The sequence below is a fragment of the Ochotona princeps genome, chromosome 18, assembly GCF_030435755.1.
Source record: "Ochotona princeps isolate mOchPri1 chromosome 18, mOchPri1.hap1, whole genome shotgun sequence".
NCBI lineage: Eukaryota > Metazoa > Chordata > Mammalia > Lagomorpha > Ochotonidae > Ochotona > Ochotona princeps.
Window position 1 is genome coordinate 39,369,108 of NC_080849.1, and position 20,825 is coordinate 39,389,932.

At 47.9% G+C, this 20,825-nt stretch overlaps 1 protein-coding gene across 2 annotated transcripts in view; it reads left to right on the forward strand.

Annotated features, from left to right (window-relative positions):
• The window catches only part of TMEM241 (transmembrane protein 241), a 109,538-nt gene that overhangs the window by 34,696 nt on the left and 54,017 nt on the right, over positions 1–20,825 (forward strand). For both annotated transcript variants that reach the window (XM_004579708.2, XM_058677091.1), the window contains exons 5-9: positions 8,071–8,148; positions 14,010–14,035; positions 17,784–17,835; positions 19,112–19,160; positions 19,968–20,013. In XM_004579708.2, the coding sequence (XP_004579765.2) occupies positions 8,071–8,148; positions 14,010–14,035; positions 17,784–17,835; positions 19,112–19,160; positions 19,968–20,013 (251 nt within the window). The remainder of the gene's footprint in view (positions 1–8,070; positions 8,149–14,009; positions 14,036–17,783; positions 17,836–19,111; positions 19,161–19,967; positions 20,014–20,825) is intronic.

Consider the following 20,825-nt stretch of genomic DNA (forward strand, 5'->3'; position numbering starts at 1 on the left):
AAGACCCCTTAAATGGCAGTCATCTGCTTGGGATGCACAAATGAAGGCAAGGGAGACCTCCAGGTGCCGCTGAGAAGCCTTGGCAAGAGGAGTTGGGTCGTCTGCCCTCCAGGAGCTTGCTGTCTCTTGGTGGTATAATCAGATTAATATAAACAAACTCTTGAATTCATCTCATGCAAATCACTCAGTGAATATTCATTTCTGTATACACAAATGCGTGTCCAAGTCCGTTGCTCTACCAAAAAGAACATTTGATACCCTTAGCACATAACAGAATTAAAGTACAGTGCATTTAAAATTCTTATTTCATTTATGATATTATTTACGCAGTTGACAAAGATGCTTGTCATGAGGACCACCGATCAGGGTGGGGAGGGTTGAGGCATGGAGGAAGGTGGGGGGACAAATGCTTCCAATTTTTCCTTTCTTGCCTTTTCTCCTGTATCTGGGAGGGAGGAGGGGAGGGCCACTTCTAGCTGCCAAACTACATCAATACCCTAAAATAGGGGATGTCCACTTGATGTCACAATGCATGTTTTGATTAGTGGAGTTTTAGAAGAGATCTAGGTAAAGGCTCATAGCAGTAGGCCAGGTGAGATGGGCCCACAGAGAGGGCTGTGCTGTAGTCCTCTAACAACATGAATGCACTTAGGCTCTGATTCAGCTCTCAGCTGCCTGCAGCCAAGTGGAATGTTTAGGAGCCTCAGCGCTTGCTAAAAGCAGGACTGTGGCTGAAGGAAGCCAGGCTTCTCCTGGTTCTTTGGTCCAAGGGCAAGTTTTTCCAAGTTCTTGGGAAGCAGAAAATGGGCTGCTCCATGGGGTAGGCCCTTGGAACAAACTCAGCCCTGACTTGGGTTCTAAGATTCTTAGGAGGCACAATGACTTAGAACAGGTAGGTAGGGACAGTGCTCTGGGGGTAGGGAGAAAACCCTCTGGCTCCATCCAGGGGTTGGCAGACTACCCTTCAACCATCCTCAGGTGTGTACGACTTGGATGGACGTTAGCTGGCACGGCACAGGATGCTGCTTTGGCTAGGGCCTGCTGTTCTGTGTTGTGGAGTAAGTATGCATCCCTGCATTTACCACATCCAGATGGAAAGCAGGTGCATTCAACATTCTTCTACAAAAAAGTAAGGAGCTGATCCAGAATTTGAGCTTGAATAAGGGCTCCATTCATCTCTTTATAGTCACCCAAGGCTGTGCCGGAGAGCAGGGCTAGATTTTCCGTAGAAAACCATTCTTTAGTCAGCTGTAGCACCTGAACAAATAATAAGCAAAGCTTCAGAATTCCATTCTGGGAAGCCTGGGGATCATTAAGTATTTCTAAGTAACAGTTACCAATCTCTCTTCTTAGCCAAAGGAAACATACATGGATAAGATGTTGAACTTCAAGCTAGTTTTATTTTTGGAACTGCGCCTCTAAGAAATTAAATGATTTCGCTTGTCATGTAGTGTAATGTGGTCCAGGATGTTCAGACAGACTTGTCAAAAAGTATGATTTGGACATTATAGTTCATATTGGGCCATTTCCCCTGAACAAAGGTGGTTAGATTTTCTTGTTGTTGTTGTTGGGGCTAATCCTGGAGTCTTGACAGTAAAGAAGAATCTACTTACATTTCCATTCTCATGAGCAACAAGCAAATGTCTAGATCATCTACAAGTGGCTCCCGGTGGTGAAGAGTCATGTTAAAGAAAGCATATGCCTTAGTTTCTCTCATTTGTGTAATGAGAATACTAACTGTGACTATTTTACAAAGTAATGACAGAGTTTAAATATATCGAAGCATGGTGCTGGCATTGTGGCACAGCACATTAAGTCACTGCCTACAGTGCCAACACACCATGAGTTCCTGTTCAACTCCTGGCTGCTCCACTTCTGATCTAGCTTCCTGCTAATATACATGGGGAGGCAGCAGAGGGTGATGACTCAAGTGCTTGGGTCCTTGACGTCCATTTGAGATATCTAGATGGAGTTCCAGGCTCTTGGCCTTGACCTTGAACAGCTCGGCTGTTGAGGCCGTTTGGGGAGTAAACCAACAGATCTCTGTCTCTGTTTCTCTGTAATTTTGCCTTTCAAATAAGTAAATTAAAAAAAGAAAAGCATAAAAAGCAGGTGGAACTGTGTCTGGCATATGCTTGTAGTAAGCACTTGTGTACCTTAGCTGGTATTTTTTGTTACTATTATTTTCCATGGTATAGTTTTGTAGGTTTAGTAATTGATCACTTGTACCTTCCTCCTGTCCTTGTTGTTCCTCCTGCCATTCCCCAAAGTCTCTTAGCAGAAAGTTAAGCTTTCTACTATTTAAATGTCTCATGACATGATAGGTTTAGGCAAAGGAAGAAAATCTAATGTTGTCCTGTAAAGGTTTATTTAAATATTTCCTTGGGAGTCGTGCTTTTATTTGGAAGTAGAGACACATACTGTAGATATATATATCTTTGCTTCCTGGTATTTAGCCGGTATTTTTTTTCAAGTAAATATTTATTTTCCTTGGAAAGGTAGATTTACAGAGAAGCAGCCAGAGAAACTTAGGAAGCAGTAAGAGATGATGGCCTAGGTTTTACTCTGAGTTTATACACTTTGGGGCTTGCCAGTTTATAGCAGGAGTCGGTAGGCTGTCGGGCTCTGGGATACACTAGTCACATTGAGTTTCATGCAGTTACAAGTCTGGGAAGTTTTCACTGGGGACCTTGTTTAACTTGAGTGTCCTGACAGCAAGGCCAGAAGAAGGTGGCTTTCAGCGAGGCAGACCTGTGCTGGAGTTCTGGTTTGGCTCCTGAACCCGCTGTGACCACCTGACAATGTTGCCCATCTCTAAACCTCAGTTTCTTTGTTCCTAAACGCAAAGGATGGGGCCCGGCACGATAGCTTAGTGCCTAAAGTCCATGCCTGCTTGTGCTAGTATCCCGTATGGGCGCCTGTTTGTATTCCAGCTGCTTCACTTCCCATCCAGCTCCCTGCTCGAGGCCTGGGAAAGCTGAGGAGGATGTCCCAAAGCCTTGGGACCCTGCAGCCATGTGGAAGAGCTGGAAGAAGCTCCTGGCTCTTGGCTTTGAATTGGCTCAGTTCCGGCTGTTGCAGCCACTTGGGGAGTGAACCAGCAGACAGATCTTTGTCTCTGCCTCTCTTCTCTGTAAATCTGACTTTCCAATAAAAATAAACAAATCTTAAAAAAAAAAAAAAAGCAGAGGACAGGTACCTGGTACCTGCCAGCAGAGTTGTTAGCAGGAGTTTAAATAAGAGAATCCCAAGAAAATAATTAGCATTGTGCTTAATACAGTATTTGGAATTAGTATTGCTGTACTTTAAAGTTAACTCTTTTTTTTAACTTTTATTGTTATCATTTTATGAAACAGTTCCATAGGCCCTGGGTTTTCCCTTCCTCCCTCCCCAAGACACCCCCCACTGATTTCCTCTATATTATTACTATAGTATAGTTCTTCATACACAGTCATAGGTCCATCATTGTGGGCATGGACAATGGCAAAGAGTCCAGCATCCTATTGTCAAGATATAGTAAACAGTTTCATTGGGAGTCCATCTTTGATCTGGAAGAAGAGATGCATATAGCATTGTCTCACATCTGGATATGATAGTCTCTGTTACACAGTTACCACACATCCCTTTAAATGAAAAGCCATAAACAAAATCAACAACAGGAAGAAAAATAGAAATTTACAATGCCATGAAGTTCTCAAGAGGTTCTGCAGCCTGGCCGTATCAGGCCAGACGGCAGCATCTCAAGGCAAAGACTAAGACAGATGAGGGGCTATGTCAGGCTGTACCAGAGCAACCACTGGCATTCGTGAGATCTGTAGATGGGAATGGGCTGATTGGGAAGCTAAGGGGACACCCTAGCAGGGGTGTGATTCCCTTTTGTGAGCGCGAGGGCCAGGGTGGGGGCTGCAGTCTGGTCTGGATATGGTTGCAAGGTACCTCAGCATGGTGTTGGCTGGGTCTGAGATGCGCCAGACTGGGCTAGACTTCAGCACCCACTGGTTGGGTGTAGGACGGACTAGGCTAGATCTCTGCTTTGCTGAGCCATGCATGAGCTGTGTCTGGATGCAGACCAGGCTTGGCTGGGCTGTAACACCCAACAACAAGAATCGGAATGGGTGAGGACTGATCAGGAAAGGCCACTGTTCTTGTGGGACAGCAGGTGGACTAAGTAGTGTTGGCCTATGGACCCACTGATGTGCATGTGATCTGGCACGAGGGGAGATCCTGGTGGGGATGCTTGGGTAACTCTTCTGTCAGGACACAGTCCCTGCAGATGAATGCAAGAACCGATACAGGGAGCAGCTCAGACCAGGCCAAAATATAATACCCACTGTCATACATTTGGTACAGGTTGGGGGCAGGCAAGGCTGGGTCAGTTCACATCACCCGTTGGAGAATCTGAGTGCCAGAGTGTAGCGTGGGTCGGGCCAGGTCTGGATGCAATACCAACCAGTCCACATTAAGGTCGGGACTAGGGAGCTGGCAGGACTGGGCTAGGTTGTAGCCCCCACCAGCGTGAGCTAGAATTGGGGGTGGGCCAGGCCTGACCAGGCTATAGCACCCACTGGCAAATGCCAAGGTGGGGCAGGCTGTGCCAGACTGGGCTGTAGCACCCAGCTAGCGCATGTGAACTCTAGGGGTGGTGGGGATGGACCCACCGGGGGGTGCTGCGGGGACCTCCTTATTGGGCCACTATTCCCACTGGTGAGCATGAGAGCTGGGATGGGGGCAGACCAGGCCAGGCAGGGCCACAACATCTGATGGCCTACATGTGAACTGGATCAGGGAAAGGCCAGGCTGGGCTGACTGTACCTCCTGGTACATGCGTAAACCAGAGTGGTTGTGGGTTGATTGGGCTTTGCTGCAGCATCAGCTGGCAGGTGCTGGCACAGGGGGCATAATCTGTAAGGTGCAGACATGGCTAGACAGATGGTGGCACCTGCTGGCACCAGTGTGGACTGGATAGTGGGGCTGGTTGGGATGAACTGGGCTTCAGTGCCCATTGACATGTACGAGAGCCAAATGGGATATGGGACAGATAGGGCCAGTCATACTGGCAAACACAGGAACCAGGGGGCGGGCCTGGTGGGGATTACTGTGGATCACTCCAATTAGGTTGTAGCTCTCATTGGTTTGCATGAAGGCAGAGTATGTGGTAGGCAGTATTGGGCTGGGCTCCAACACCCATTGGGTTGTATAAAACACAGGGCTGGAGAGAGAACTGACCTAGCAATAGCAACAATCCATGTGTGTGTGTGCTGATTTAGGTGACAAATTGTGCCAGACCCTGTAGGCTGATTTGGGTGACAGACTCCGCCGGACCCTGTATTGGCAAACACACACAAGAATCAGGTCTGGGATGGCCAGATGAGGTTTCTTTAGCAATTTCCTACCAACTGAACCACTGGACTCATAACCCCAACCATGGAGAGAATTGCAGTTTCCATGGTCTGACTGTGGAGTACATGTGTCAGAGCTGTGCTTCCTCAGTTGCTCAGATGCAGCAGTGGACAGCATATACAAATGTACATGGAAGATGTGGCAATACATTGGAGCCTCCAGATGATACCTGGTACATGGCAGAGGACAGAGGACAGAATAAATTGATCAGCTACTCCAACCAAGCGTTGGCAATGAATATCAGGGCAGATGGAGACTATAAGTTGGACCATAGCAGCCAGTGGATTCTGGAGAGATCTAATTGGAAAGGCCGATTTACAGTGAAAAAGACAGACAGGGAGAGAGAAAGACACCCTTCATCTGCTGGTTCTCTTCCTGTATGGCTGCAGCTGTTAGAGCTGGGCCAATCTGGAGCCAGCAGCTTCTTCAGGTCTCGTGCATGGATCTTAAAGCCAGAGAGGCAAAAACTGCAGTAAATCAGGTCTTTGTTTGAGAGTCTCCAGGCCAGCCTTTCATATGCATGTTCATGTGCCACACAATTAACTTGTACAAGGTGATCTCTGTTATTTTCCCAAGCCAAAAACTAGAAGGCCAGAACCCAAGTTGACCAAACATTGGCCTTTCTAGTTAAAAAAAAAATTCTTAGCAACCTTAAAATACATAGAAGATAACCTGTTTAGGATAAGTTAAAGAAGCACAAACGTGGAAAAAATAAAAAAACAAGTCCAATTTTAAAAAGGAAAAAATATGAGTTGCATATTTCATGAAAGATAATGTAAAAGCAGACATGTTTTTTAAAAAGGCAAGAAAAGTGTAAGGCAAGTACTCAAAACAGTGAAAAAAGAACTGCCTACTAAAACAGGACAGAGCTGTAACATTACGGAAGACTTAAAATCAATTGGGGGTGAATGCTTGTTCTGCAGTTAAGTGCCCAGACACCTGCGTCCCACATCAGAGTGCCTGAGTTTGAATCCTACCTCTGGTTTCCCTTCTCTGGCTCCCTGCTAGTTCGAGCTGATTCACGGGAGGCAGCAGTGATGGTGACAGTGCTTGGGTCCCAACCTCCCCCCAAGGGAGACCTGGGTTAGGATCCCAGGCTGCCCAGTCCTGCCATTGTAGTCATCTGAGAGCGAACCAGAGGATGGGCACACACTCTGTCCCTCTGAAAGTAAATAAAATTCTCAGCAGACAGCCTGAGCAATCAAGTGACTGGCTCCTGTGTCCTAATAACCCATCAGAACATTATATATAGATATTTTTTCTTCTTGTATATTTTAGGTGCAAAATTGATCCCAGTTATTCAAATATTTGAATCAATTCAATTGCCTAAGTATTTCCTTGCTATTTCTCCATATTCACTGTTGCGACTAAGTTCAGGCTACCATTTTATTGCTCCTTAAGTTAATTTCATGTAGCTACTGTGTTGTTGTTATTGTATACTTTCCATCTGCTGGTTCACTGTCCAGCTGACTGCAGTAGTCAGGGCTGAGCCAGGCTGGAGTCTGAAGCTGGATACTCTATCCAGATTCTCCAGGGGGGGTCCTAGAGAGCCAAATCCTTGAGCCACCTGCTGCCTTCCAGGATGTGTGTGATTACCAGGAAGCTGGCTCAAAAGCAGAGGAGATAGGACTAGAACCCATGCTTTTTTTTTTTAAAGATTTATTTACTTTTATTGCAAAGTCAGATATACAGAGAGGAGGAGAGACAGAGAGGAAGATCTTCCGTCCAATGATTCACTCCCCAAGTGAGCGCAGCGGCTGGTTCTGTGCCGATCTGAAGCCAGGAACCAGGAACCTCTTCTGGGTCTCCCACATGGATGCAGGGTCCCAAAGCTTTGGGCCGTCCTCAACTGCTCTCCCAGGCCACAAGCAGGGAGCTAGATGGGAAATGGAGCTGCCGGGATTAGAACCAGTGCCCATATGGGATCCCAGCGCGTTCAAGGCAAGGACTTTAGCTGCTAGGCCACGCCGCTGGGCCCAGAACCCATGCTTTTTGATGTGAGATGTGTGTATACAAAACAGTGGCGTCACTCCAGTGCCAAACATGCCATCTTCCCTTCCCCCTAAGTCTTTTGAATATGCAGATTAATTGTTGTCAGTGACAACCCTCAGGCCTGTTCTAATTCCCTGATACGGCCCACAGTTCCCTCTCCACCACCCTACCTACTTTTTTCTGCCTCATTCTGTCTCTACCTGCTTTCAGCTTCCTATAAAGGCACCAGGTTGGTTCTCTCCTCTGGGCCTCCGAGGTCTACTCTGCCTGAGATGCCACCCACTCACGCCTTCTCATTTGGGCATTGGCCTTCATACCCTCCGGGAAGGCCTGGCAGTCCCGTGCTGGTTTTCCATGAACTCCATCTGAGCTCTCACTTGATGGACAAAGGTTCCTTACCACTTGTCCCTCCTGCTCATCAGAGGTGTGTCCAGCATCTGGGGCAGCGGCTGGCACACAGGTAGTTCTTTATAAATGTTTGTGTATGGAAAACCCGTCGGACGGGAGTCTCTCCATTCATGCTCCAAGAATCACTGAGTTAACAGGGTATGGATCCCTACAGAAATCTGTGAGTGCCAGAAGTTCCCACCCATTCTTATTTTTAAGTGTAAATCAAAGAATCATGGAATTACAAGATGGGAGGAAATGTTTTTATCGCTTCCTTCTGTTTTCTTCTAGGCCATTCCTGTGTTTCTCACTTTGCACAATGTAGCTGAAGTGATCATCTGTGGGTGCCAGAAGTGTTTCTGGAAAGAGGTAAATGATCATCCAAAATGCTGTCTTCCCTTCCCCTGTGGTACATTTCCAGAGATGTACTTTTTTTTTTGCTGGCCAGCTGTACAGTCTACCTTTTCCTGCCACCAGTTTCTGGCTCAAGACTGCCTGACAATGGTTGTTGATTTCCGGGGACAGGTTTATGACCCGGCTTTTGTGGGAATGCTTGTGGACCTGAGTGGGACTAAGCTCCAGGCCAGCGCTGACCCACCTGACCCAGACCTTGGGGAGGCACAGAAGAGTTTGCTGGGGTCTTGGAGGGGGGCGCAGCCGGTCCCAGCACCACAGACACATGCAAGGCAGCCTCGGGTGCTCCGTGCATTAGCTGTGATGGTCAGTGTCATTGGTGGTAGTTATAATTGGAACCCTCTTTTGGGAGCTTCTTTTTTCCTGGCAATTGTCTTTCCTCTCCACTTTGGGAATTTTTAAACTACAGAGAGGGTAGCTGGCCACTTCAGACCACACGTTGTTCCAGGTGGGCAGGAGAAGGTTTCCTAGTTGACCAAAGCCACAGCCACAGCCATACTCCTCCTGCCACCTGCCCCTCATGGGTAGTTCCATCATGTGGCCCCTCTCCTCTGGCCTGTGTATTGAGCCTTGCCCGACTGTTGGGCCCAGAGACTTGCTCAGTGTTCTCAGTGGCACCAGGATGGAAATGGCTCTAGAAGGTCTGGCTCATGTTACCCAGGCTGGATAGGGCATGTCTATTAAACCAACTCTCATATGGGAAAACCAACAAGCTCTTTGCCCATGCACCCACTCCAATTTCACCCTGCAGCAACTTTTCTTTCCCAGCCTGGGCCTCAGTGGGAGGCAGGCCTGGCTTGATCCTTGCGCTCTTGTCCACTGCTCCTGTCCCTGCCTTCTTAACATCACCGAGCTCTGGCTGGTGTCACCAGGGGCTTGCTTCCTGAGTCCCGTCTGCCTCTGTGCATCACCCCACTTTGTTTCCTAGAATCTCTTGGCCTCTTGGCTGTGCTGAGAAGCTCCCTGATTGAGTCTCTCCCTCTTCACAGCCACCCAGCCTTCTCTTTTCTATCCTCTCTCTCCTTCGGGGCTCTCCTAACGCTGTATCATCCGGAGTCTTCTGTTCCTATGTTACACACTGGACAGTCCCAATGATGCCCTTGGTGCTGGTCACCCTCTGTTTACTGAGACTGCCCCCACCTTCACCTTTTGTCTCCAGCCTGAGCTCATGTGTCCAGCTCAGTCCCTTGGCCTATTGCTCTGTAAGTCTCAGAGCACCTGGGAAGCAAAGGGATGAGGTGGAGCTGATTGGTGTGCCCAGACCTGCTTCTTTCTTTGGAGTCCCAGCAGTGAGCAGCATCAGACAAGTCAGAAATGTAGGGCTGGGGCACAGTGTTGTGGCCTTGTATGCTAATCTTCCACGTGCAGGGTTGTCATCACATATGTGTACCAGTTCGTGTCCCAGCTGCCTCTGCTTCCCATCCAACTCTCTGCTTGTGGCCTGGGAAAGCAGTCGAGGACACCCCAAAGCCTTGGGACCCTGCACTTGCATGGGAGACCTAGAAGAAGCTCCTGTTTCCAGACTGGCTCAGCTGTTGCTGTTTGGGCACTTGGGGAGTAGACAACAGCTGAAAGATCTTTCTCTGTCTCTCCTTCCCTCTGTAGATCTGCCGTTTCAATTAAAATAAATAAATCTTTAAAAAGAGAAGATTTATTTGTTTATTTTAAAGGTAGAATGAGAGAGAAATCTATGTAATGGTTGGATCCCCAAATGCCTGCAAAGCTGAGCCTGGGCCAGGCTGAAGCTAAGAGTTCAGGAACTCCATCCTCATCTCTGCATGGATAGCTGAGACCCAAGAGCATGGACCATCATCCACTGCCCGCCATCGCAGTAGCAGGAAGTTAGATCAGATTCTTAGAGAACCAGGTGCCCCAACATGGGATGTAATTATCTCAAATGTTGGCTTAACCCACCATGCAGTTCCTATCCTCTTCCAGGAAGCTTTTACCATGTGTGACGGGTTCTGATATGCATCTTCCCATTCTGCAAAACATAAGGAGGAACTACAGAGGTTTGCAGAGAGAGGGCACTTTCTGCCCCAGGTCTCTGGTCTGTTCCTTTGAGCCCCAAGGCAGCAGGGACCACAGTCTGGCCCTCTGCCTATTCCCGGAGACCTGTCCGGCTATGGGAGACACCTGCCACTCAAATTCCAAATGACTGCCTATTCTCAAAGGGGACAATTTTCTTAGGAGTCTAGAAATGAAGATGTACCTGGTGTAGGGAGGAGAGGACACCTGACAGGAAAAGTTTTGTTTGCTGGTGGACCAGTTAGTTCTTCCTGGGTTAGGGATAGCTTGGAATTGGAGTTAGAGACATTTCCACCAAGTGGAGACCCTTCTGTTCTGCAGACCAAGCCACACTTCTTGCTGTCCTTGGAAGAATCGATTTGAAACTTAAACTTGGTTTCATCACTAGACACCAAACCTCCCTCCTTCCCTTCCTCCCTCTCTCCTTCTCTCCCTTTCTCCCTTCCTTCTTTCCTTCCTTCCTTCCTTTCTTCCTTCCTCTCTCTCTTTGTCTTTCTTTCTAGAAGGTGCATGGTATTTATTTATTGTACAGATTTATTTATTTATTCTACTGGGCCCAGTGCAGTAGTCTAGTGGTTAAAGTCCTTACTTTGTACGTTCCTGGATCCCATATGGGCAACAGTTCTAATCCCGGCAGCTCCCCTTCCCATTTAGCTCCCTGCTTGTGGCCTGGGAAAGCAGTGAAGGATGGCCCAAAGGCTTGGGACCCTGCACCTACGTGGGAGACCCAGGGGAAGCTCCTGGCTTCTGGCTTCAAATTGACTCAGCTCCAACCATTGTGGTCACTTGGGGAGTGAATCAGTAGATGGAAGATCTTCCTCTGTGTCTCTCCTCTTCTCTGTACATCTCACTTTCCAATAAAAATAAATAAATCTTTAAAAAAAGATGCCACCCACAAGGGAGACCTGAATGGAGTTCTAGGCATGGCCAAGTCCCAACTGGCGAGTGAATCAGCAGATGAACAATCTCCATCTCTTCACCCCTCTGTATAATTGCCTTTCAAGCAATCAAATCAGTCTTTTAAAAAATAAATAACATAAGAAGACTCATATCTTCATGACTGTAGTAAGATGGAAGAAGACGTAAAAACGCAGAGATGAGAACTCTGCCCATTGCGCGTTCCTCTCTCCCTGAGGAAACTGCTGTGTCCTTCCAGATGTTGGCTTCTGGGCACAGAGAGGGATGTATTGACACAAATGGCAGAATATGCCCTGTTTTCATTGAACATTCTGTCAGTCCTTTATTTGTGTCATTGTTCCACAGTGGTGAACTGGTTAGTCCCTACTTGTAAAGTGATTTCTAGCGTTTCAGTGTCAGCATCTGCTCTGTGACAACAGTTGTTGTGATGTGGTCTCCATGCCCTTGGCCTTCCTGTCATCCAGCTGGGAGCCCTGTAGAACTGACTGCACCTCCTAAGGGGTGCGATGCTCATCACCTCACAGACCGTCAGATGGTGCACAAGGGCTGTTTTGTCCCTTATGTCCATGTTTTACTAGCATTGATTATTTATCTATTTGCCTTGTTTACATGAAAGGCACAAAGACACCTCAGATGCCTGCACCAGCCAGGGTAGGGTCTGGGGAAGCTGGCACCAGGGACCCCATGCAGGTCTCCCTGTGGGTGGCAGGGATCAAATCACGTGCACTAACCTCTGCTGCCTTCCATAGTGTGTGTGATTAGGAAGCTGCAGTCTGGAACTGAGCTGGGGCTCTGGCTCAGGCCCTCAGGTATGGGATTTGGGCATTCCAGGCTTAACCATGTGCCAAATGGCTGCCCCTGGAATCTGTTTTGGAAATCCGGCCTCCTCAAGACTTCATTCCCAGGCTTTGGAAATAAACTGTCTGTGGCCTGCAGCTCATTTTCATCTACAGCTAGTTCTTTGTGTATATATATATATATATATACACACACACACACACACACACACACACACACACACACACAGAGAGTTTGTCTATAAGGTAATATGAAACTAATGGAATTAGTCTTATTGCTTTGTGGATCTGTTGATCACAGTTGATTATCAGAATGCTACTGTTCATGAATTCAGCTGTTTACTCCATGATTATTCTGTAGAACCAGAGTTGAATGGAGGAGCTGGTGTTGGACTGATTCCTATAGAACATCAAGGAGCTGGACCAGCGGTGTGGGTGGGGCAGGAGTGACTGCCAGGGAGTGTGCTTGAAAGGAGCAGGGAAGGTGTCCCCAGAGGCTGGATCTCGGCTGAGTCACATAGGCTGCTTAGGGTGAGGAGAACCGTCACTCCAGACAGGTTGAGGGAGCAACGAATGAAGGTCAGGGGCTTAAGGGACTCCAGGGCAGATGGAGGTCACTGCGGGACTGACATGAGGACTTGTGGCAAAGAAAGCCCTGTGACCTGGAGCAACATCCCTGATAGCTCAGTGCCTGAATGCCCTCGTCTGTGACACATAACCCATGCCTGTTAACTAGCCTGTAATTCTGGCTCGCTCTTGGGACAACAGTCATCTCTGGCTTCTCCTCCTCCCTGCACTAAGGGCAACAGCCCGCCAGGTGGTAGCACAGTCACTGTGGCACCCTGTGCTCTGCCGAGTGCCAGAAAAGAGATGAAAGACTGAAGAAGCAGCATGCTTCTCCAAAGCAGAGTGCTTCACAGAGGGATCCTGTTTATGGAAACAGTGAACATCTGCCTGTACAATAACAGAGGAGAACTGAAGATCACCTTCATTGCAAACCATATTTGCTTCTCTTGGCAGCTCTTTCGTTCTCAGCAGCATGTTTATACTCATACTTTATCTAAACTTGGGTGTATTGAATCTAGCACTTTGTCCCTGACTAGCAAAATAATCCTTCTGAAATGTTCAGAAATATTCAGCCATTCTACCTGCCTGTCCATTTCCTCTGTCAAAAACAGAAAAATCGGTGCTACTTCCTTTATCAGATCTTCCTTCATGTAGAGCACTGAGTCCCTGAAACTGACTGATGGACTAGACTTGAGAAGGTTACAGTCCAAATTACTGTCTTCATTCCAGGCCATTTAGATGTCAACTTCAAATTCTTCCATTCTGTCCATTTTTCTCTTCTCAGAGATCTTCCATCCTCTGATTCACTCCCCCAAAATAACCACAATGGTTGGGGCTGGTACAGGCTGATGCCAGGAGCTTGGAAGGCCATCTGAGTCCTCCACATGGGCAGCAGTGTCCCAAGCACTTGGGTCATGCTTGGCTGTGTTCCCAGGTGCATTAGGAGGGAGCTGGATTGAGAGCGGAGCAGCGAGGACTCAAAGGCATGTTCTGATATGGGATGTTTGCATTGCAATCAGGTAGCAACCCAATCCACGTGCTGCAATGCCAGTGCTGCTGTTTGCTTTTCACATTGCATGAGGTAATTTCTGGGATGGCTTAGATGTGGAGCTGATGGAATACACGGCATATTTAGAGACATATCTAGCATATAAACTGAATAAGAACTTAGTTCCTTTCCGTGTGTAGGTTGCATCCATTTCCTTCTCCTCCCCCTGTGCTTAGTGTGTAAGGGTTTTGAAGATTTGGCCCAATGGTGTTTATTTTTCACAAGTAAATGTAGCTCTAATGGTGAAAACACTTTGCTGGAGTGACTCAGCTTTGGGACCGAGTCAGCCTTCACTTGGTACAAGCTAAAAACACTTCAGCAAATCTGAAAGTGCCGCAAGCTGTTAAGCCCCCAGTAAACATACTCGTCATTCATTGGCCTCTAAACTAAATGGTTCTTTTCTTTTAAGGGGGAAAAAAGTTTTTGAAGACTAATTGTGTCTCTCTGTTTACACACAGAAAACATCTCTTGCAAAGCTTTGCAGGTAAGTTTTTTTTTTAACATCCTATAAAATGTGAGCTTTAATTGGATTTTGCTAAACCATTTGTTGAAGATTTCTCCTCTGGTTGCTGAAGAGGAATCCATGTTTGCATTGTAAGCACTTAACATTTCTCTTTTGTGCCTTCTTTATCATTTACTATCACACTTCTTTTTGGCTACATTTCTTTATTCCTAAGGGGAAAACAAAATCAAGCCATGCATGAGTTCAGCTGTTGATGCCCAAACCTTTTTAAAATAATTGTGAGGTACTGATGGAGAGTGAAAAGAACAAACATGGAAATGACCACAAATGAGTGAAGCAATATTTGCAGTTCACTGAGTCTATGAGATTTTCCTAGTGGGAGGAGCACCAACTTGTGCCTTCCGGGATCTGACCCATAGCCCTGGATGGCAGCACAGTGACGGTGGGGTAATGTCATGGCCCTCTGAGCCCCAGGTTCCTTGGCTGGACTCTTCTGCAGGGCCCTCCTACCTCTGCCCTGCTCGCCTTGCTCCCAGGCTGCCTCCCTCCTCTGCAGGAGCTGTAGACAGAAAACCAACACACAAGCTGTGGTACGTGGATTGAGGATTTTTACTTGCTTCGGAGATTTCTGGGCCTTCAGCCAGTTCTCTCTATCTTACCCTCATTGCCTTTATTCTGTCTTTATTACAGGCTGCAACTTGAAAGAAAGAAAGAATGAACAAAAACATGGGACCAAACCCAAGGGCTCATCTTATTTTTCTCTTATTTTTAAGATGTGTTTACTTATTTGAAAGAGTTACAGTAGGAGAGGGAGAGACAGAGAGACCTTTCCATCTGCTGATGCATGACCCAGATGGCCACAACCATCATGTTGATGTCAAGAGCCAGGAGCTTCTTCTGAGTCTCCCAGATGAGTGGCAGAGGTCTAAGCAATTGAGCTACCTTCCACTGCTTTCCTAGGCACATTAGCAGGGACTGGATGGGGAGTGGAGCATCCAGGACACGAACCAGTGCCCATATGGGATGCTGGTGTTGCAGGTGGCAGCTTTACACACTACTCCACACTGCAGGCCTTGTCCTTTTAAAAAAGTGACTAGCAAGTGTTCATGAGAGGCATTCTAGTTCACTAATGCCTGAAGTAGTCTGCTATTGCTCAAGCTGAGTATGATAGGAAACGAGATGGCTGTTTCACATCTGGATCTCCTACTCTCCTGCATCCCTAAGGGGCCATGTGTCTGAGAGACTCTCTAGTGCTTAGTCTGTGGGTGGTGGAATGCCCTGAATGTTCCCGGACCGTGCAGTACACACCAAGTCCACTAGCATCCCCCTCTCCTGCCCTGGGACTTGCCTCTTCCTGCGCAGTGCTGGGAAGACCCCAGACTGTCTGTATTCCTCAGGTGTTTCTCTTGATCTCGGGTTCTCCTCCAGGACATTTGTGTGTGTGCCTCAACAGCGAGCAGGGCAGTAGGGGGAGGGTGGGCCAGAGAAGCTTCCTGAGCTCAGGCTGTCGCTTGCTGTCTGCACTGTCCCAGGCTGGGCTCTGGCTCCCAGGGTTTCCCCGGGCCGGCCCTCTTCCCTCTGGCCTGTGTCTGTGTTGCAGGGCTTTCACAAAGTTCATGGAAAATGTGCCTTTTGAAAAACTATGCAGGGACCTCAACCTTTTGTGCACTGAAGTAAATATGTAGTTCCATTTTTCTAAACTTTTTCTAATTTCTAATTTTTTTTTTATCTTTTAAAGATTTATTTATTTGGGAGTCAGAGTTACAGAGGGAGAGTGACAGTGAGAGCAAGAGTGAGAGAGTAAGAGAGCGATAGGGATTTTCTGTCCACTGGTTCACTTCCCAGATGGCAAGAACTGCCAGGGGTAGGCAGGCCAGGAAGCAGCAGCTTCTTCCAGGACTCCCTCATGGGTGGCAAAGGTCCAACCAAGCCCTTGGACCATTCTTGGCTGTATTTTCTAGACAATTGAATGGGTGCCCTTACAGGCACAGGTGGCAGCTTGACTCAGTACGTCAGACCATCGACTTCCACAAACCTGAGGTACTCTCATACATTTTCTTGCATTTGTAAAATGGAGAGAGAGGAAGAAGGAGAGGGGAATAGAGGTACTTGGTGATAGTTTGGATTTTCCAGTGCCTTCTTTTACGAAAATGATTGAGGAGAGTTAGAGGCAAGTCTTTTGGAGTATGTCGTGTAACAGAAGAACCAAAAAGCAGTGATGACTAAACCAGACACAAGTCGATTTTCTGGTGAACGAAGGTCACTTTCTGAAAATTAATCTGTGATTGGCAGTGTAACTTTGTTTTTGCAAGAGTTTTTTAAAGATGTGTGTGTGTGTAAATTTCTAAGTAGATAAAAAGTGAGTTGAAGAATGTAAGGACAGCTCCCAGCATTGCTTTAAAGCAAGGATCAGGCACCAGAGCATTTCCTCTGTAGAAATTTCAATACGTGGGAGACATTGTTCTAATTATATATTTCTACCTGGGAAAAAAAGTTTAGACCAACAGAAAAATGTTAAGAATCTCTAGCCATGTACTGTTGACTAGATCCTCCCAGTGATAACACTTCTGCATTTGCTTTCTAGTCCTTTCCACATGTGTATATATACAGACACACACAGACAGTACACAAAAGTCACATGTACATGGATAGCGCACAGTCTATACAAGAATATTCAGCCAGCCTCCCACAGCCTGTATCGACAGATTCAACCAACTGAGGATCAAATACATTTGGGGAAAAAAACAACCCGAGATTTTTATTCTTATCCCATAAAAAATATACTATAGTAACTATACATGGCAGTTGCTTTCTTTTTTTTTTTTAAAGATTTATTCATTTTATTACAGCCAGATATACACAGAGGAGGAGAGACAGAGAGGAAGATCTTCCGTCCGATGATTCACTCCCCAAGTGAGCCGCAACGGGCTGATGCACGCCGATCCGAAGCCGGGAACCAGGAACCTCTTCCAGGTCTCCCACGCGGGTGCAGGGTCCCAATGCATTGGGCCATCCTCAACTGCTTTCCCAGGCCACAAGCAGGGAGCTGGATGGGAAATGGAGCTGCCGGGATTAGAACCGGCGCCCATATGGGATCCCGGGGCTTTCAAGGCGAGGACTTTAGCCGCTAGGCCACGCCGCCGGGCCCGGCAGTTGCTTTCTGTTGGGTACCTAGAAATGGTATGAAGTGTAAGGGAGATATATGTAGATTCTATGTAGAGAGGATGAATGGGGGTGTATCCATTGTTCCATGGGCGGTCCTTCAATGCGTGCATGTCTCAGCATTCTGTCACAGTTCAATTCCGATTCTGTATGTTGGCAGGAAGAGCACGTGAGGGGCATTGTGTCCTTCAGAGTGCATCGTAGCAAGAGGCACATGTCAGGTCCTGTGCCATTGCTGGAGAGACGAAGCTGGATGGAGGGCTTCGGGCGGTATACGAAGGGTCTAGTCCACATTCTATGACATTGTCGTTTTTGTAACAGGTAACCTAGCCTGGGTGACCAACTTTCCACTCGGGCATTTTTGGGGATTGAGAGTGGAAAACAGTCTTCTTTTACTAGACGTCTCATAGGTTCACTGTTGCCCTCAAGTCAGCTAGCATGGTTTCTGGATGACGCCTGACCCTGGGCCATGGCTAACTGTCAGCAGTGTGCGTAGGGAGCTGGGCTGGTCTCACAGGATCTTTGCTTCTTGCCAGCTCCAGTGGAGGTGCTTCAGCCTCTCCGCACATTCTGAGCAGCCCTTCAATGTTGGTCTCCTTCTCCACAGTGCCTTCTTCCTCCTGGCCGCCGCGGGGTGCCTTCCCTTCAGTGACACCAAGGTAAGGCCAGGTGAACTCCTTTTGCCTTCAAAGTGTCTTTTGCCCTCAGAAGCTTGGCAGGTGCATGCAGAATTGCCTAGCTCTTTGTTTTAGAATCAGGAAGACTTGGTCTCCACACAGGCAAAGCCCTCAGCTTGGTGCCTTTTGGCCTGGCCAACAGCTTCACTTTCTGCCCAAGGTTGTGGCGGTATGGCCTGGGGAACTCTGCTCTCTGTGTGCACTTGAAGGGCACGGTCATCCCTTGATGTGTGCCTGTGTACTGATCTGAAAACTGGCCGTGAAGCCATGCCAGCCTTGGGCATGGAGGCAAAGCTTATGTTTCCTGTACTCCCAATGGCCTCATCTTCTTTAGAGATGTCTATGTTATCCTCTGCTGAAGTTGTGCTTTCATCCTTAATTCTTTTATTTGTTTATTTTGTAGCAAGGGTTGGTTGGAGATCTCTCCCAGCTGCTAGTTCACTTTCACTTCCCAAATGCCCAGCATAGACAGGGCTGGGCCAGGCTGGAACCAGGGACCTCTGGCATGGCAGCCTGCTATAGGCTGGGCTCTGTGCTGTGGTTTGTCAAAGATCTCAAGACACGTCTGTAAGGGTTGGGATTGTTATGATCTCCATTTCATGGCTCGAAAATATTGAGGTCTCAAAGATGACCAGCTAACCAATGAATGGGCATTTTAGAATTCAACCCAGATCTTTCTGATGCTGAATCAAGACTCCGCTTACCACCCCTAAAAGGTGGAGGAGTTAGTTAGCCAGAGATGGCAGGCAGGGAGCCATGCCATGGGGTTAAGCTTTCCTGAACACCTCCGATGTGTCTACCCCTCTCTGTGGAGGTGAGGGTGCATGGAGATGGAGAATAAAGGAACTGTGGCATCTGCCAGATGCTGGTGAGGCTTGTGGAGAATAACCAGAAAGGGGAATGGAGGACCCAGGGGCCCCTGGGCTGAGCTGCAGGGGGGTGGTTCATGCTTGGGAAAGACAAGTCACCCCTGCTTTCTGGGGCCGGGGTCTGTGGTGCAGCTGGAGGGGAGGCGAAGGGCCTTTGCAGAGAGGTCTTTGGGCATCCTGAGTTGGGAACTGAGTGCAAGCTGTTGCTGTGTGGGGAATGAAGACAGTCTCTTTGGGAAGGTGGCGGGCACCTGAGTGAGAGGAGGGCCGGCCAGGTGGGGAGCCCTTGCATGGCACTGTGCATTCATGACTCAGAGTTCTCGTTGCCCTGCCAGGCCTGGTGTCTGTACCGACAGCCGTTGTTTTCTCTGTTCAATCTTGTCTTACAGTTCGATCCCGATGGATATTTTTGGGCCGCCATTCACTTCCTCTGCGTCGGTGAGTGCTTAGAGAATGTTTACTTCACTGATTTGTGTTTATTACTTTGTTCTTATTGTATATTCACCTTTTCAGTGATCCCTGGACCAATAGGGAAATGAAATCGAAGGTATCAAGGTTAAAATTTGATGAGCATTTTGGGGATTTTTGTTTGTCTGTTTCTTGAGTTTTCACAAATGTTTCTAGTTTCCCCTTTTCCGTGACAAACATGAACTGACCCTGGTTCAAGTTTTGCTTGTTCTGGTCTGTTTGCTTTTAGAGTGCTGGTTCAATTGGGTTCCTCTAAAAATTGGTTGGTGGGTGGGTGCGGCGGCAGGTGGGGGAAGGGGGCATGAAATAGCCAGAAGTTGATATCAAAAAGTTTCTCAATACCAGAGGACACACAACACACAAACTGAGTTTTGGAAGAGCCAGGTGATTGTACTTCAAATCTCATGTTGGGAGTGAAAACAGTGGCCCTCCCTGTGGACGCACGAGGCAGTGTGTGGAAATCCAGGCTTTCTTCTCTGACGTATGTCATGGCATGGAAAGGCCCCTTCCTGCCAGCCAAGCCTATGTTGACCACAAAACCTTCTCTGCCTGGCTTGGCGCTGGCGGTCTGAAGGGCTGTAGCATCTTTTGCCAGGGGCTTCCCGCCTTCGCATCCTGGAAACCAGCCCAGATGTGGCTGCTCTCCTGACAGCTGTGTGTGACTCTCCAGGGGAAAAGGGAGCCAAGGCCCCTCTCCACGCAGACCTTGTTCTTCCCTGGAAATGTGGGATGTCCTGGGCCTTTGCATACATGGTGACCATGTCACTTCCTTTGTAGGGGCCTATGAAATAGTGCGAACATCCCGGAAACCCAGCACCATAAGGTAATCCTGTCCTGGCTGGTGAGTTGGCATTCAGTAAAAGGTGGGGGGCAGGGTGTCAGGAGAGTCCTCTAGCTGAAGATGCCACAGGCCTGCACTCTTAGCCCCCAAGACTGCCTGGGCCCCTCCCAGCTGTGTCCACCAACTCGTGAGGCCAGCATGGTGGGCTCGAACCCCTGCTTCATGCAGGTGGGTTATATGATGGCATCGAGTGACATGCTGGTGGCAGCTGCTTGGGCTCCACTTGACCACGTTTAGTCCAGAGGTGCAACTCGTTGTTCTAATTCCCCTGGTGCCTTGTTCACCAGTCTCAGGCGGAGAACCGGAAGTCTTGCTGGTTCCCAACTCTGGGGTCAAATGAGGCCTTCGCTGTGGGTGATCTGTGGAACAGCCTTAGTGACTAAATATGATAAGATGAGGGTTCTGGTCTCTGAGCAGCTACAGTGGTGAGGTCAGCTGCCCTGGAGAGGCCAGCTGGCTTTGGGGTGTGGGGGCCCGCCTGAGGGTCCAGGAGGGAAAACAAGACTGGAAGGGAAGGAGCAGAGGGGGCCTACCCTTTCTAGAGCTGCTTTTGTGTTTTGGATAAATTGGGTTTGTAGCCAGAAGCTAGGAGGGCTGCCAGATAAAATACAGGATGCCCAGTTCAATTTGAATTTTAGATAAACCAGGGAAATTTTTTTTTTGATTCAGTTATTCCCCATGCAGTTCCTTGCACTAAAATGTTACTGTTGCTCTGAAATCCAAACTTATTTGAGTGCCCTGTAGTTTTGTTTATTGTATATGGCAGCCAAGAAGCCAGTCTAGTGGCCTGAGAC